Here is an 18,027-nt window from a genome sequence, read left to right as displayed (position 1 = left end):
TGAAGTCTAGTAAGAGCAAGTTAATAATTTAACAACCCAAATATTCACTATTGACCCTCAAATAAAATGACACTCTCCACAGAACCACAGAAACAGAGAATATAAATTCCCAAAATTCATTTTGCTACAGATGAAACTAATTAGTTTACTCATCCTAACATCTCTACAGAGGAGTTGTCCACAAGAAGAATGTTTTTTGCAGGTAATACATTTATACAATGCAATACACACCTAACTTGGTACTTCAAGCCTTTAAATTTCTGTTGGCAGATTGAAATTTACAACACTTGTTTATACCTCCTGCAACACAACTATTAAGATCTTAGAACCTGTATCAATTTCTAATAAAAAGAAGTGGGAATAGACAGGATTTCATGTTTTTAAATATGTAATTTTCCTCATCTGCTCTTTAATAGAAACAGTGAAAATTAAGAGATAACACCTGTCAAGACTTTATGCCTTTTTAATATATAAAGTAACCCAAGAGAAGTTTTTCTTCCTTCTAGCCTAAAGTAATTCTCACCTTCCTAAAAGTAAACTAGAGAGCTGAAAGAAAGAACAGAGCAAATATTTACCAAAAATAAGAAATGCATATACCAGCCCTCTTTTTTCCCCCCTTCATTTTATGCTATTTCAGATTTACAAGAACTCATGGGAGGCTGTAATGAGGACCTCTCGGGAAAGATGATTAAACTGCAAAGAACAAGTTACATCTTTGCAGAATGAAAGCATTAAAACTTTTGTCATTGTAAAAAATGCTGTGCAAAATTAATATACATTTGCTTTAATATACTGCTATTAGTGTTTAAAATCATAAACACACTTCAAAAATCACTTTGCATCAGAGATACGTAACCCATGTTCACAAATAGCTGATAGATGAACTATGCTTAGTATGTGTGCCTAAATACAAAAACAGGGAAAAAGAGGCCTCCAAAAATAACCAGCCACTTAAGCAAGATTTTAAAAAGCAAGTGTCATTTTAGAACAGCATACCAAAGAAAAGAAATTATCTGCATAAATCATGGTACTTTGCTGACTGGAAATACTACTGCTTTTCCCAGCTATTACCATAAAAGTAACATCTGCTCGTTTTCTTATAATCCCATGATTGTCACCTTATTTTATAGTGAGTTTTCATATGCTCCTTTAGCTGTGAAGAAGTTTCAAATTCTTTTTTGCAAGACTTGCAGCTGTGAATCCTACTGCCTGCCAATTCTTGACGATGTTCTTCCATGTGTATGGACAGCTGACTCTGTAAAGTGAATTCATCTCCACACTCTGAACAGATAAGATTCTGAAAGAGATAATAGAGACTGATTTTTCAAAACAGCAGTGCACAAGCTTTGCTTAAGTAGATTAACTTATCCTTCTATGGACACTAGCAGCTGGAAGCAAGCAGCAAGAGAAGTTCATGAGCCCTGTGATATAAATCACGTACAATAACCACTGCAAGATTATATTAATATTTATATTTTAAGAAACTTGACTAGAACTGAGTTCTGAAAAACTCCATACAGCAGCAGAAACAAGCAGCTCAATACCATCCTCACCACTTCCTATTTCATTGGTGTGCTGGTTGAAGAGACACACAGAAGCTCACCTCAGTGCCATTACACCCTGGTCTACAGAAACATCTGTAACAAATAATTACTTTCCAACCAAAAGCATAGTAATTGTGGATTCAGGGATTTCACACTTTTACAGGTTAAAATTATATTGACTGTCACTTTTAAACAGTAATCTTTTCTAAACTTTCTAAACTTTTCTAAACTTTTCTAAAGCTTTCTTGCCAGTAAAGATGACAGATAAAAGAGGGACACAATGTTTCTAACAGATACCTTTCCAACCCATTGATTTTAAAAGTGTTAAACACACCATTTTCCAGTTATACTAGTATTCCATGTAATCTAGAACAGAAATTATACTTCTAATGTTTAACAGAAAAGTGTTGTTATTTCTCTGAAATTCAGAGTAAGAATCAAGTCAAATATTGTTTCCGTGAAAATTAAAAGCTCTGCATTTATTTGACTTCCTTCTGCCTTTTGAAATTGTTAATCATTAATTTTGTCAGTCTATTTTAGAAAACCAAAGCTGAGAGTTAATCTTAAATGTTTAAAAATATCCATCTCTTAAATGTTCTTCCCTGGTATGCATAAGTAAACTCAGGTAGTTTTTTTATCAGCTCAGTTTTCAGTAATTGTGATTATCACTGCAAATTGAAATGTTTTTTATCCTCCCCTCTTTTTTCCTCTCCCGTAATGATCAACAAGAAAAATAAAAACAAACAACAGTAAACAACAGTGTTCTTTTCAAGAAGTATATTGACAAGAATGTTTTAATCAAGAGGAACATAGATATGCAATGTTATTTTTGGACTGTTTTGACAATTAATTTGTTCTTTAAGCCTGAAAAAAAAAATTCTGCAGTATCACATTTCCAGACAAAAGCTTAAAAAGCTTAAGTCCTTTAATGAATTAATTACCATGCCAAAAATTATTTGTTTAATCTAACCTATACTGCAAGTTACAGAGTGAGACAATAAATAACTAATACTTTTTTTTCTAGGACATACATTCAAATCTGAATACCTCTTATGAGCATCTACTGCTCTTACACAACAAATTTAGTTTATGATTTTAGATTTCTAAAAGCAGGGGAAAATTTTATGAAGGGAAACTTACAATTACTATGCCAAGCTCATGAACCTCAAAACTGAGGGATTTTGCATCGCTTCTCATAATTTTTCAGACATGCAAATGTATCATGTTAAGAAGCAAATACACATATTCAATTAAGCAACTTCTTCAAACAAAAAAAATAGCCTAAGATGACATATTTGAGACAAAGTCTTCATTAGTCTATTCAGTACTGAGGAATTTGCTGTAGGATAGAAAGCAAGATCACAGTAAAGCACAAAAACTACAAAAAACCCACCACCAATATATCACACCAAACAGACTCTGCTATAGGCAATACCTGGTGTATTTTTTTGCTTCTTAAGTAAACAAAAAAAAAAAAAAATCATTACCACGCACAGGACAAGTAATTGAACACTGTATCCTCACTACAATTAAACTCACGTTTTAAAACTAAACAAAAGGAGCTGAACATACGCAAAATTCCCAAACTCAAAAAAAAGTTTTAAAGCTCTGCTCATTGTACTCTTCCTGTTTTAGTTCTCCCTATCTTACCAGATGCAACATCTTTGGATCTCACAATTTTCACCTGACTCACAGCATCTGTAAAGGATTTTAATCTGCACTTTTTCAAAAGACCATTGCTCACGACATATTAGACAGTACAAATCAAATACAGTAAATATTTCTAAAAACAAAAACCAAATAAAATCCCAACATCATACAAAGTAAAACATAAAAACCCCACACCAAGAGGATCTTGTAATGAAGGAATTTTCATTTTATATCTGTCTAATATCAGTTTTAACTTTTTCAACATATTAAGCTGTTCCTAAAGTCCAAAAGCCCCTCATGTTCATGAAGAAAGAAGACACAGTAGTAGTTCTTATGCAATAAATAATTTGTGTTTCAGTTTTTTATTCAGCATTTCTGTCTTGCCAGGGCAAAATGTAGCAATGAAAACCATTGTGCATTTCCACTAAGGAAATGGACAAGATCAACAACCCTCAAGAAGATGGGCATATTTATACAAGATATGTTCTCCATGATTTCTCAAGAGAAAGCTACCCCATATTAATGAGGAATTTCAAGTGTGAAGTTTCCTCCTCATACCAGTGTATCACACACAAACCACCAAAGAATGTGAAGAGAAAATACAGTCTCTTGCAAGCTCAGTATCAGTAGCCCAGAAAACTCCTTCCAGAACCTCTCAAAGGGAGCAATCAGTCACAAAAATCTAAGTTTTACAGACAGACCCACTCTCCCAAATCTCACTGGAGCTCCCAAGAAGCTATCATTCTAATTTCTTATTCTTACCCATCTGCTTTCACCTGTAGATAAAACTACCTGATGCAGCACAACACAAGTTCCCCAAATTTCATTTTGTGAAGTCATCTCCTTATCTACATATGTCCCCCCATAAGCACTTTTGCTCTGATTTCAGATTTTTAACCCTTGCAACAACAAAAGGAAGAAGAGCAAACAGGAGGGAGAATGTACTCCACCGGTAACTTGTTAACCTGCACACTGTGGGAAACTTCTCAATGACAGTTAGTGCCATCACCAGTAGCCTCTGCTTCAAGTTCAAATTCCAGCTCTCCTACAGGTCCTGTGCATAATTACTGTGAAAGTTATCCTTGCAGTTTTATGTGAATTAATTGTTATATTCATCTCTGTTTTATCACAAAACTACTGAGTTTTATAAGAAACTCAGTCATTAGCAATTGAAACATATTCATATTTCTGTAAATTTAATTTTCAAGCTGCAGATAGAATTTTAAATTGGAAGGCATCACACAGCCTATTCTTCTGACATCTGCACCAAAGCAACAAAATCAGCACTGCTGAAGTGCATAGAAACAAGTATCAAAAACCACCTCAGGTGTCCTTCTTGATGCTTAGTTTCCTTATTCTGATGTTTTCAGCAATTCATAAAACAAGTTTCCTTAATAACACCGATTAAGCTATTTATCATTATAGATACATTAATATGCAGCAAAATTGTACTCCAGTCCACTTAACTTGGCTGCCTACTTGACTGTGTACATGACAGAACCTGAGCTAAAATAATTAAAGAAGGAATACAATCTCTACAGATGGCATGCCCTGCATCTGGTTTAGGGAAAAGTGCACGCAGGCCTATTATCCCCAACTTACAGGTCAAAACTGCTGTAACTGTTGGCAATTGGCATGGAGAGGCACACCACTGTTACATTTATGATTAGAAGTCTGACAATAAAAGTGCATTCTCAATTCAGCTTCAATTCTCCAACACAAAGTGCAATTTTAAAAAAGCCTTATCAGGAGGAAGAGGCAATTACATGACTGAAAACTTGGTATTTCGAGCAGTGCAATCAACTCTGGCAATTGTAGTAATGTAGTAATGACTATAATGTGTGCAAAATACATCACTGTGTATTAACTGCTTGCTAAGAATTTAACCAACACTCTAACAAAATGGAAAAGGAAATTGTGAGAGGGGACAGAATAAGTACTCTCAAGCAAAACAACCAACCACTCAAAACCAGAGGTGAGAGCCGTAGATAAGGGTTAATCTATTTCTATGGATGGTGAAAGTGCCTCACCATGACATCTGCCATCAAACATGATCACATATTATTTATGATGTGTGGGCTTATCAATGTAGATTAAGTTACAGAAGTATCTTCAAAATAAAAGTGTGTGTAAATAACCAATCAGTTAATGTCACAGACTCCCCACTTAAAGTTTTTTATTTCTTCTGGACAAAATCATGTATTCAATCCTCCAATCTAAAGCATACAGGCAAGGGATTAAATACAACCACTATAACATGTCTTTTTAAAATGAAGTTAAAAAGTTTAATGAATTACCTCCTCTTTCTCATGTAGCATAATATGTGCTTTCAGACTGGCTACCCTGGAGAACTTCTTGTTGCACACAGGACACGTAGGATCCTCGCCATTGTGAGTACATTTGTGAAGTGTCAGGTTGAATTCAACATTAAATGACATTGGACACTGGTCACACCGGTGAGGCTGTTTATTAAAATCACAAAAGTAAAGACAAAATTCAGTCTTCCCATAAGCTACATGTATAGCCCTGAGTGACACATATAACCATACAGGACAAAATGTTTAATATTAAAATAAGAGTGATTCAAGTACCTACATAGGATAATAATGCTTAATAATACCGATATTAATAATTTTATCTTCTTTGCATCTCACTATGGAAAACATAAATACATTATTACAAGAGCACAAAGGGAAAGAAAGCAAGGGAACTAAGGAAACCAGAAACTCAAAACTGAGACTATCTGAAAGGAGTGAAGCTAGCAGGAGAGAGGAATGAGCAAGAAATAGAAAAATATTTCCCCACTTTAACTGTGATCATGATTCAACCAGAGGGTGTTTGGGCACTGGAAAAGGCTCCCCAGAGAAGTAGTCACAGCACCAGCCTGACATAGTTCAAGGAGGATTTAAACAATGCTCTCAGACACATGGTGTGACTCTGGATGTCCTGCACAGGACCAGAGGTTGATCCTGATGATCCCTGTGGGTCCTTTCAATTCACCATATTCTGAGATTCCATGAAATCTCCTAAAGTAAAACTAGCAATCAGAACAGCAAAATACTAAGTTTATACTAGGTCTGACATCTCTTCACTTGGTATCTGCAAAACCAGTTTTTATTCTTTAACAGTACTTTCACTTTTAGATGTAAAGGCTCTTAGATAAGAATGCAATAGCATGGTTTTAATTTTATCAAGTTCACAACACCGAAACTTGTGTAAATTGTTTTTTGTATACCTGAATTATCCCCAAGTGCTATGTTTTGTAAAAATTAGTCTGTACTTAGGGCTTCCTCAAAAAGTAACAAAATTATTTTCCTATCACTTGTACATAGTTTTAGCTTTGTGAAATAGAAAGCAAGGGAAATAAATTAAAAGCTTCCTATTACAGATGCAACTTGCGGGAAAATCTTCATTTAAAAAGCCAGTCCAGTCTGAATCACATATCAATATTCTTCTCATTCTTTCCCAAATCTGATTTGTAAGCAGCTGAAGTGATGACATTAATCTACTGATTAATACATAAATACTAAATTAGTTTACCTGTAGGGTCCTGTTAATAAATATAAGGTCTGGTTTTTTTTTTTATTGCTAATGTGTAGAATCACTTTGCAAGCTCTATGGAAAATAACTCATAAATTTTGTCATCTATCTGGCTATTTTATAAAGAAAATGGCTAAAATTAAAAATTACTGATCTAGAAACAATAGCCAAATTACAGGGCATCAAAGGTAGATCCTATCTCAACGGAAACATGAGAAAACATGAAAAAGAAATGTCACAAAACTCTGAGGTCTGTAAGTAATAATTATTAGTGGTGTGACTGAAAAGAAATGGAAAAGATGTCTTGTGTTAGTTTCACTTGACAGTGTATGAAAATATCAATGTACACTGGTTATATCTACCACAATTCATACCTTATCATTTTGCTCATGATCCCTCATATGGCGCTGGAACTGGGTCTCTCTTGGGAAAGACAGCAAACAAATCTCACACTTATGGAAGTTGGGTACTTGGTATGGAAAATTACCGTTCTCTGTATTCGGTGTCAGAACATCATCTACAAAACAAGCAACAAAACATTTGTATGAAGTCACATTTTATCTACTTATAATTTATTGTAAAAAAACCACAATAATTTGAAGCAGAAACTATTCCAATTCCTCTAAGATTTTGGAATAATCCAACACCATAACTTCAAGGGATCTTGAAGATTTCAGCAATAAATATCGCTGTTTCCATTGACTCAGGATCAACCAAATATATCCATACTCCAAACTGACAGTCACTACAGACATAAATAATCACCTTTTAGCAGTAATTCGAAATAAATTCTTTCTGTGCTTCATAAACACCAATCAAATTTGAAACAAAATGAAACGCTGCAAAAAACACTAGGTATGAATAAGGCCAGGGGTTACTTCTAATAATATTACATCACATGTTACTAAAAAGTTTTTTAAAATTACATAGTCAGCAGTTCTGACTACACAGGTTTTCTGCCCTCCTTCCCTTCTCTTTCTCTCTCTTTTCTTAAGGAAAATTTAGACATATTTTCTTTCTTCTTCTGGCATTATACAACCCTTATTAAAACCTATTTTAAAACCTTCAGAGTTGTAAAACCAACACCAGTATTTCAAACAGTTGAATAAACTGCAAGTCTATATGAGCACATACTAATTCAATGGAGATGTACTTTTCTTTAAAGAGACCCAGTCTAAACCCATACAGTTTTCTTATGAACTCCTACAGTCATGCAACTTTAGAAATACAAGTTGCAAGCTTCTACATCCTCCTGCTTGAATGAGTGAAGTCAATCCTATAAACAATTTATGATATAAGGAAAACATTAATCCGAGGAAGTTAAACACATTTTACATTTGAGAAGATACTGTATTACTAAGGAAGTTATCTTTATTTAAGAAAAACTTTAAGAAAAGCAACTGGCAGGAGGGTTTGGCTTGTGCTGCAGCTTAGGGTCATGAAAGAGAAAAATAATCTATAGAATTCCATTTCAAACACTGCCACAACTAAAACTGCAGCCACAACAGAACACAAAAAAAGGGGAACGTTGATTTTATTATCTCGACATGCAAGGTTTCTGATGTTTCTCTAAGTCAGTACTTTCCTCCATGTGTGTAAGAACTAGGCATGGGAAGTAACAACACAAGAAGAAGTTTACAGGATCCTGTTTACATTTCTTCAGAGGAAATTGAAGATTACCATTCATATAGTATTCCCACTCTACTGCACCCACTTCAAAGTCCTCTCTCATTCACCACACCATTTACAGGTGGGGGAGAAAAATCAGTACCTTATGTCCTGATCGGTTTTTTTTCCTATCAAAATTCTCATAAATAAACTTTAAAAACTTGTAGCTGAGGAAGCTGTAGGAAACATTTCAGCACAATATATTCTGGGCAAGAAATCACAAAAAAAGATGCCCTAAGGACTTACACTTCACATTTCTGGGCTAAGTCAAATTCAATTTTGCTTTGCAAAGTTTAGTTATCAAGTATTTCTCTGTAACAGAATGATGCAAATATCACTAATCTTTATCACGTGTAAACTTACACTTTTGGCCCCTTAATACACTATAAATTCATAGTATGCAGACACTATCAATAACAACCCTGAAATGATCACATTTCTTCAAAAGCTGAAAACCACAGCTTTAATTAGAAGACACAATCCTTGAAGCAATCTTGTAATAAATATGCCTGAGTAGAAAAAAGGACACAAAATCAGTTTCTGTAAATAATGGCATCACAAAGAAGTGAAAGAAAAATCTACTCCTATACTTGGACTATATGAAAACATAATGCACAAGGCTTTCCTTTCCGCTGGAAAAAGGAGTAATTGTTCAACTCCATGTAGGCCTGACCTCACTTTAAATTGTCAACTGAAAAATGATCCAATCCAAGACTTTACCAAGGCCTTCAAACCTTCTCCTTGACTGAAAGAGATTATAATCTTTAAACACTCACTCTTGAGATCAAAGGCACTGGGCAATATGCAAAAACCATGTCGAAGCAATTGAAGTAGCAAAAATGCAGCAGTGACATCATCAAAGGTGCTAACTTCTTCTAACACTTGGAAACAAAATCCCAATGTGCTCACTAGTTTCTGAATAACACTGCCAAGTGTCAAGGGTTTTGGGTCAATAATATATCTATATATAATTTTCATTAAAATGTGTATCATATCTGTATTGATCACAATATTGGTTAATCCACAGACTGTGAATTTTATTCGGCAATTTAAAAATAAGTTTAACTATAGAATTAAAAACTAAGTATCTTGTAATATTTCAACAGAATTTAATTACTATAATTCTATTAAATCAGACTATCTGATGCAGTACCTGAAAGTACTTCAGCTTTTCTGTAAAAGCACAGAAGTGATCACCACTAAAATAAACAGAAAAAGGCAAGAAATGCATAATCTTAAAATATTTCATAGAAAAGAACAGAAAAACAACCTGAACTATGAAAAATGAGGAGTTGAATATATCACATCCCATGCGAAATCATCACGAAGTTCTCAAGACTAGTTCATGGATGATCATAAACTCTAAGCAGCCTTCAAGCTGTTCTATGTTCCCAAAGGCACCCAGATCCCATGGAAGAATAAGCAGAAGGCACCCACATAGAAAATGGACTGCTTACATCTATAACATTTTAAGCATTACTCTTTCAAAGAAAATTTTTGTAACCCTTTCCAAAGCCAAATCTTGCAGAGCTTTTTGATCCTGTCTTTCATATTGCTAAAAAGCAAAAGAAAGACGTTAGAAAATCATTACTGGACTCTAAAATCACCAGTGGACTGTGAAGTTCAGCTTCTCTTAGCAAATGACTCAGTGCAGAAATCTTTAAGGACAAGGCACAGCAGATCAACTTAGGTTAGATTCCAGAAGTCTTCAAAGACTCAACTATTTGGAGATTAGGCTGAAGTCTGTTCTAGGCAGTTACAGCCAGTAGGTCGACAAAAACAGTCCAGTTTGGACATTAAAGAATTCTGAAAGCTCAACTTCTTCACTTTTACTCAAAGGGCAGGATTGCTACCTAATACAGGTTTAAATTAAAACACAAACTCATTTATTCATTAACACTATGTGCTAAGTGGACTATAGGAAAGATGAGACTTTAACGTCTTTTTTCCTTTGTATTATCACTAATAGAGTCTGGTCCTCTACTACCTACCAAATACTGGGTATTTCAGAGAGTTGCACAACTCAGTTTTAATAAAGATGTAGGAAGTGACTTTATAGCTCACTCTTCTAATAACAAGGAGAATATTCAGAAAAATATCCCTCCTGAAATCAAACAACAGCAAGGCCTAAACTGATACACTACGTTCAGAATTAGGAGGACAATAAAAACAGGAAAGACACTGTCAGTTAAAGAAGTAACAAGCAAGTGAGCCATATTTTGACTTTTCAGGCAGGTGTCACAGCCTCATGAAGTACGACCCAGGTCTGTTTTTATTTCAATGTTATAAAAAAAAAAGTTTCAAAAATGAAATAACCATTTGATACTATTTATTTGTTAGAAGAAATCAGTATCTCAATGAAAACTTTATTTACACTGATACTTCTTTCATAACAAGTCAAAGTAATAACCTACCGACCCACACTACTGTATTTCAGATAAATCAGCAATAAAATAATCTTTCCCTATATCAGAGGAAAAAAATGCTTTTGGTGCATCAGCTTGGATCATTAAACAAGCCAAACACTGCAAAATACCGAACCTGTCTTAAAGACCAGTATTTTTGAATACCAAAAAAACATGCAGACAAAAGCAAGTCCAAGAAGTCAGTAGTGAGGCATGAATGCTGTATTTTTAAATGCACTGCGAAATCTGTCAATTAAAAAAAATGCAACCATTCTAAACACTCAGTGGGTACCCAAGTGAAAAAAATCAAAATACGGAAATAACTGACACAACATTTAATAGACACATTTATCATTTATCACATTAGCAAGTGTCTAATAAATAGCCAATATGATGCTTATGCTATCAGAAAAATGTAAGTACTAGAGACACAAATTAAGCAATCATATTAAGCAATATTTGTTTTCAGGTAAACTTTGGCAGTTGAAAACACAAGTATGCTTTCTCAATGAATTAATGCAATTCAGAATGCCATTCAAGCCAAAAACACAGAATTAAAAGTCTGAGGGTTTAGTTCAATAGACATTAATTGATTAAGCACATAATGTCAACACAATCACATGAAAAGCTGGCATGCTCTTACTAGAGAGCAGCTTCTTACTGATATCTGTAAACAAACACAGAGAGAGAAAACAGAAAATTACTACCACAGTAACAAACCTCCTGAAAAATAAGTCAGGCTTTCAGGTCTGCACACTACAACAAATTATAAACCTTGCTGAACAGAAAGGAAGTCTCAAACATTTGCATTTATTAGTATTAGCTGCATAGAAACAGTGCAGAACCTACTATGACTTTCTCCTTTTTTTTCAATTTGCATGTTAGTCTAGGTGCAACATAAATCAACCTTATTCCTTCACAGCTTGGGAGAGACAGTCAAGTATCAATACAATTAACCTAAACAGGGAGCACTTAGCTCATTATGCACCATCAAACATGTCTTTGTCAACATGCACAGTCAAACATATTTTTGTCTGTGCTCTTACAGTTTGTCCAAAGTGCCCAAAAATAGAAGAATCAGATTTGCAAAGTACCTATCAATGATAACAAACTTTCAGTTTAAAGATGGTCTTACTTGAATACTCTTAATGTTACAACCTGTAATGTCTTTCCTGAATTTATTGTCCCTCACAGAGCAGCAGCAATCTCTGTGGGTGAACTCAGCTGTGATACAGCCTTCACCAACACTTGACCTCAGGAGCTGAGTCAGCAAGCAGGTGCTCTCTGCTAGAAACCACTGATGTCAACTCAATGTGGAAGGAGGAAGACAGAATTAGAGCACTCCCAGCCACTCCCTCCTTATGTAAGCAGAACTGTGCCTCATGGCAGCCCACAGGCCTCTCTGCAAGGAGCAGATGGACTCATTCAGCTGTGAATGCAGCACAGCCTTATGAGATCTCTAATAACCTCCTCCAATCCGACTGAGAGGACACTGCAAAAAAACACTCAAGCTCGTGAAATTCATGGATGAAAACTTGTCACTTACATCAAATGGCATCTGGCAAGCCCAGGGACAAAAGGATCAGACCCTATCAAAACCTGTTTACTAATTTATGAGTGGAAGGAAAGTGGTAGGACAAGAGAACAAAACAGGGATGGCAACACTGACATTTCCTCATACTACACTTTGAACTCAGAACACGAATGATAATGAATCATTAAAAAATTTTGCTTAGCTCTGCAATCATAAACACAACAGGTTAGTTTAAATTTAGTTCATCACTCTAAACAAAAACAGCAGGCATTCCTTCTGACTTCTAATAGGAAGAGCAGAAGAAGCAGGAGAAGTCCACATATCGTGCCAAAATCCAGAAATCAATCAAGATTTGCTGATATAAGACAAGATACTTTTATTATGCTTTGGTCAACCCTTAGTCTGGAATAGACTGCTGGGATGGACACCCGGGGCCAGTCGCTTTGGCATGTGCCAACACAAAGTAGATGCATTCCAGGAGCAGAGTCCAGGCAGAGCACAGCCACACTGCTGCAGAGAAGCCTGGATTAAATGTCTGAGGACACAGAATTCACAGCGCCATCATAGCCAGTTTGATGCTAAACAGGTTGCACTGGGTCTGGCTGGGATAGAGTTAACTTCCTTCCTATCAACCCATATGGTGCTGTGTTTCAGATCTGAGACTAAAACAATGCTGCTAACATCACTGCTTAAGCTATTGCTGAACAGTGCTGCACAGCATGAAGGCTTTTTCTGTTTCTCACTTTGCCCCCACAGTGGGTACGCTGAGGGTGGGAGAAAGGTTGGAGCTAACACAAAGGGATATTCCAAGCCATAAACCATTCTGCCTAGCAATATAAAACTGGGGCTAGTTCTTCCACATAGTATGCTCAGAGACTGAGCACCAGACTGCACCTCTGCGAGTGATAGCAAACGTTTATCTTAGCATCACTTGGGCTCTTTTGTTGGTTGGCAATTTGGTTGGTTTGGGGCTATTTGTTTGGTTTTTTTAACTTTTCCCCTTTGTTTCCTCAACTGCCTTCATCTTAATCTATAAGCTTTTTCTTGCTCTTGCTATTCTCATTCTTTCTCTCACCCCACTGCAGCAGAAAGTGAGCAAGTAGTTGGAGGGTGCTTGATTCCTGGCCAAGGTCAACCCACCACACAGATACACCATCCACATCATCCTAACCTACACAGGCAACTGAAAAATGGCATTTCCTTAACCAACTCTGATAGCTTCGTTTGGCATTTAGGTAAATACTGCCATATTTATTGCTAATACTCCAAAACAGGAGTTACTTTTTTTTTGACAGCTGAATATACCAAGCTACCATTTTTCAACTGTTCTCACATGACTTGGATTTCTCATGTTTGAAACCATGACCTTTACCTCTGCCCAGCCACTACACTACTAACAGAAACTTCTGAATGAACTGATTTACTACATGATCTTCTCTCTTCCAGAGAGTGAGCATAATTCAACTGCAGCAATAAAACTCAAAAGAGGGACATGATAAATCTCAAACAGAAATTTTAATTATATTTGGAAGCACTTAATGCATGGGAATAAATGAGGTATGAAGGCATGAGCACAGATGCAATAGGAAATAAAATTTCTGCAACTGACAGAAAGCTACGGACAAGGGACAGAACAAGGAATGAATCTATCACACAGAACACGAGTTATTCAATTGCACAGATTGCTTGGGAAAAGACACAGGCATTATTTCAAGTATAGTGAGGAACTAGTGTGGAATTAAACCATGTCATTATAATCCATGTTTATCACCCAACACGATCCATGTACATAAATGCGGATTTTTTTAATTGTAGAAGTGAGATACTAGAGTATCACCATTGAAGCCTAAACATGAACTTTTTCTAAGGCAAAGGCTTGAGCAGTTGCTCCTCCTGCAAGTTTTCAAAATGAATTACCTATACCTATTGTATTTAAGAGATTTACTGCACACCACACAAGCTGTATCACCTTCATTCTTGCCTGCATGAAATCACACACCTATTCTTCTCTTGTCAGTCAGAGGTCCCCACATAAAACCCTAATGCACAACTACTAAAAATTTGATAAGATTTAACTGGTATGTTCAAATTTCATTTTTCTTCACTAATACAAAAAGCCTCTAAATTGATTTTCCCCTTATTCAATGTACTCACACCCTAAATGCTGCTAGAGGACTGACAGGCAGCAAACAAAATACAGCCAGCTCTGCACAGGCAGACTTAAAGCTATGTCATCTCTGTTTCCCTAGCTTTGTCTAATTTACCACTCTTCATGTGTGAATCCTGTTACAATTCAGGCCTTCTGAAGACATGAAATACTCAAGTTTTAATTGCACTCATAAAGGAATTCAGTTCAAACTTGTTTAAAAGTAGCCCTTGGGTTTATTAAAGGACATACACTCTAGGCTTAAAAACTGCTTCAGTACACCCTGAAATATTTCATGTTGCTGTTCAAAACATTCCTTTCCTGCTATTTGAAAATGATCAGATAGCAAAAGTCAAAACTGCTCATTTCATGTTGCCGCTAGTCAGTGACAGACATCACAGGTAAAAACAGAAAGGGCCTCTCTGTGGAAGGAGACTCCACAAATCCCTTGTGTAACCACTGCCCGTGCTCAGACACCCTCACACTAAGGAAGTGTTTCCTTATGCTCAGACAGAACCTACCATGTTTCAGTTTTGACCAGAGAGGTCAATTTGAGCAGTTCAACTGAGCTTAAAAAAAAAAAAAAATAAACCTAAAAATTGCAAGATGGTTTTGGGAAAACAATACAATACCAAAAAAGAAAAAGGATCTTTATCAGCTATTGAGGTCACGATATTATTTTACTACTGCTGCCTAGAGTTCATTTTTCTTATCCAATGTATTTAACTTTCCTAGAACAAAGAACTTGTTCTAGTCTTTGACATGCATGGTGGCTAAAGTAGTCTAAGGAAGCTACATAAAACATTACTGATTCACCTTTATTTTTTCCCCAAAGCAAAATTACCATAAACATACAGACTGTAAAACTCTACAGAGAGCAACACTTCATGAAAGACATCAGGATAGCACAACTTGTAGGAATTCCAAGGACCACACTTTTAAAAAAAACCTAAAGCCATCCAATTTTTGAAGAAAAGATACAAAACTTATTTTTGCAAACCTGATGTTTTCTAAATAAAATTTCTCCAGATAAAAGTGAAACCTATGAAATGCACAATCAGTTTTCAAAGTTTGTATCTGAACAGGACAAACAACAAATGTCCTGAAACATAAATTTCCCAAATTCAGCTGTCCAGTTCAGCTAGAACTTTCTCATTTGCAAACTTTTTTTGTCACAGCGAAGTGCAGAAAAAAATGTGCAACTTCCCAACATTGACTTTGCTGCCTTTCCAGACTGCTGAAATTTCAAGGACCAAAACTGCCAGAACCCACAAAACTTGTTTATTTAGGGCAATCCTTGCAGTTGTCTCTCAATCCCTGTGACAGCCCTAGAGCCTGTAATTCTCAACTGCTGTCCGTATTCAAACCAACTCTACGAAACAATATCATTAATAAATTAACATATTTCTTTTAAAACAAATGAAAATGTGAAAAATAGAGAATGTGATGAAACTCACAGTAAGTCTTGCCAGCCATACACGCCTCTTACCATAGAATTAGTCTAAGATCAAGGTCCAACTACAAGCAAAATGAATACAGCTACTAGCCTGTAGGTGACTGCTTGTTTCAATTCTCATCCTTTTCTCATTTGTACATCATGCCCTTACTCCAGGAGTTCACACATGTATGACACGTGCATGCCCTTTAAAAAAACTACTAAAAAACTATGTAAATCTTTAAGTAGCTTTTTAGTTTAAATAATAAAAACAAACAAGCAAAAAAACCCTCAACCTCCAAAGCTGGCAAAGCGAAAAGTTCTTTGGGACCTTCTTTATATCCTTATTACTTAGTGATCAAAAGATGAGATCAATGGCCAAACAGAATTAACAGTAACAAAAAAACTAAACTCAACAACTTCTGGTAGGAACCTATGGCCTTTCCATACCATAGAAAAAGCCGTGCCCAACTTCCCAAACTCTCACGTAACAGTACAGCTTTTTCTTTGCCTGTCAGCACATTTCAATTCTATAGAAAAATATTCCACAGAAGGCTCACCTACACATTCCCCTTACAGAGTCAGAGCTCATCTGCAAACATTAAGGAAGCAAAATATTCTAAGTATATACTGAAAATATTAATTGGCTGACTTCTCACAACTGAAATAGGCATGGTATTCAAACGCTTTATGAAATCTCTCTCCATTCTATCTATTTAAAAATACATATTTGAAATAATCTACTGCCACATGCTTGTGCTGAAGAAGTCACTTATGAGGGTTTCAGGCCTACCTGAACCACAGCATTTTTTATTTGTGGACCTTATTCTGATATCGCTCACAGAACCACAGTAACATCAGCAGGAACAAACTACACAAAAGACCCATAAAACTCACCAGTTACCAACTGCTGTCAAAAAAAAAAAAAAAAAAAAAAAAAAGCGCCCCAGCCCATCAAACCAATCCTGCCCTGAAAAGTACTCTCCAGACATGAACGGCAATAAAATACAATCAAAAATTTCAAAATTTAATCGTGAGACTAATACATGTAGGGAGAGAAAAACAGTTTAGTTTGGGGTTTTTTACACGCATATTCACAAAGATCACGCCTGCAAATGTGTTTTTAAAGGAAAACAGCAACAACAACAAACTTAAAAATAACGTCGTCCTTGCAAATCAGAGAGCTGGACGGGCTGAACCTCATTTTCCATTTCTTTATCGTGCTTTATTCGAGGGTCTCGTTAATTTGGCCGGGGGAAGAAGGGAAGGGAGAGGAGCAGCGGAAGGAGCCGGAGCCTTCCCGTGCTGCCCGCGGCGAGCTGGCCCGAGCTGTTCCTCCGGCCGGGGCCCGCACCGCGGCAGCAGCAGCAGGATAAGGAGGAGGCCCGGGCCCGAGGAGCGCTCCTCCGCCGGCCATGCAGCCGCGGCCGCCGCTGCCCCGGCGGAGGCTGGGCCAGGCCGCCCGGGCCCGCTGCGAGGCCGCTGCCCGCCCGGTATCATTCCGCAGGGCCGGGCCGGCTCCCTCCGCTCTCCTCTCCTCCCCTCCGCCCTCTCGCCTGTACCCTCGCACAATAGACCCGGCCTTCCTCCCCCATATCCGGGGACTATATGCGGAGCCCGCGGAGGCTTCTCGCCTCCCACCCCCGGGCGCGCATCGCGCCCGCCCGGCCGCGCTCGTTACCTGCCTCGGCGCCGGCCTCGCCACTCTCCCCGCCGGGCTCGGGGGGCCGCCCCCTCGGCATGGCCGCCCCCAGCCCGTCCCTCCCGCCCCCCCCGGCGCACGCACACACCGACACACCACACACCACACACACACACACACACTCTTGGCGACGGCGGAGGGGGGCCAGAGGGGCGGGGACGGGCGGGCGGGCCCGGCCCTACACACGGGCTGCGGGGGCGGGCGCCGGCGCTCCGGGGGAGGCGGGCGGGGGGCGAGCGGGGCGGCGGCGAACTCACGGCAGGGCCGGGCGGGCGGGGGGCGCACGGCGGGTGAGGGGCGGCGGCGGCCCCGGTGCGCATGCGCCGGCCGTGCCGGGCTGGGGGAGGTCGGTACATCCGGGTGCGGGGCGGGCGGGGCCCCGGTGGAACGGGAACGGGCCCGG

At 37.8% G+C, this 18,027-nt stretch overlaps 1 protein-coding gene across 4 annotated transcripts in view; it reads right to left on the bottom strand.

Annotated features, from left to right (window-relative positions):
- ZNF236 (zinc finger protein 236) overlaps nt 1–17,678 on the bottom strand; it is a 72,344-nt gene extending 54,666 nt beyond the window's left edge. For all 4 annotated transcript variants that reach the window (XM_056484693.1, XM_056484695.1, XM_056484694.1 and 1 more), the window contains exons 1-4: nt 17,604–17,678; nt 7,109–7,251; nt 5,492–5,656; nt 1,119–1,297 (exon numbers count right to left, since the gene is read on the bottom strand). In XM_056484693.1, the coding sequence (XP_056340668.1) occupies nt 1,119–1,297; nt 5,492–5,656; nt 7,109–7,251; nt 17,604–17,664 (548 nt within the window). In that variant the 5' untranslated portion in view covers nt 17,665–17,678. The remainder of the gene's footprint in view (nt 1–1,118; nt 1,298–5,491; nt 5,657–7,108; nt 7,252–17,603) is intronic.
- Nucleotides 17,679–18,027: the final 349 nt, after the last annotated feature.

Source organism: Oenanthe melanoleuca, chromosome 2, assembly GCF_029582105.1.
Source record: "Oenanthe melanoleuca isolate GR-GAL-2019-014 chromosome 2, OMel1.0, whole genome shotgun sequence".
Classification (NCBI taxonomy): domain Eukaryota; kingdom Metazoa; phylum Chordata; class Aves; order Passeriformes; family Muscicapidae; genus Oenanthe; species Oenanthe melanoleuca.
Note: the sequence above shows the minus strand (reverse complement) of the source record. Positions and strands in the feature narration are given on the sequence as shown.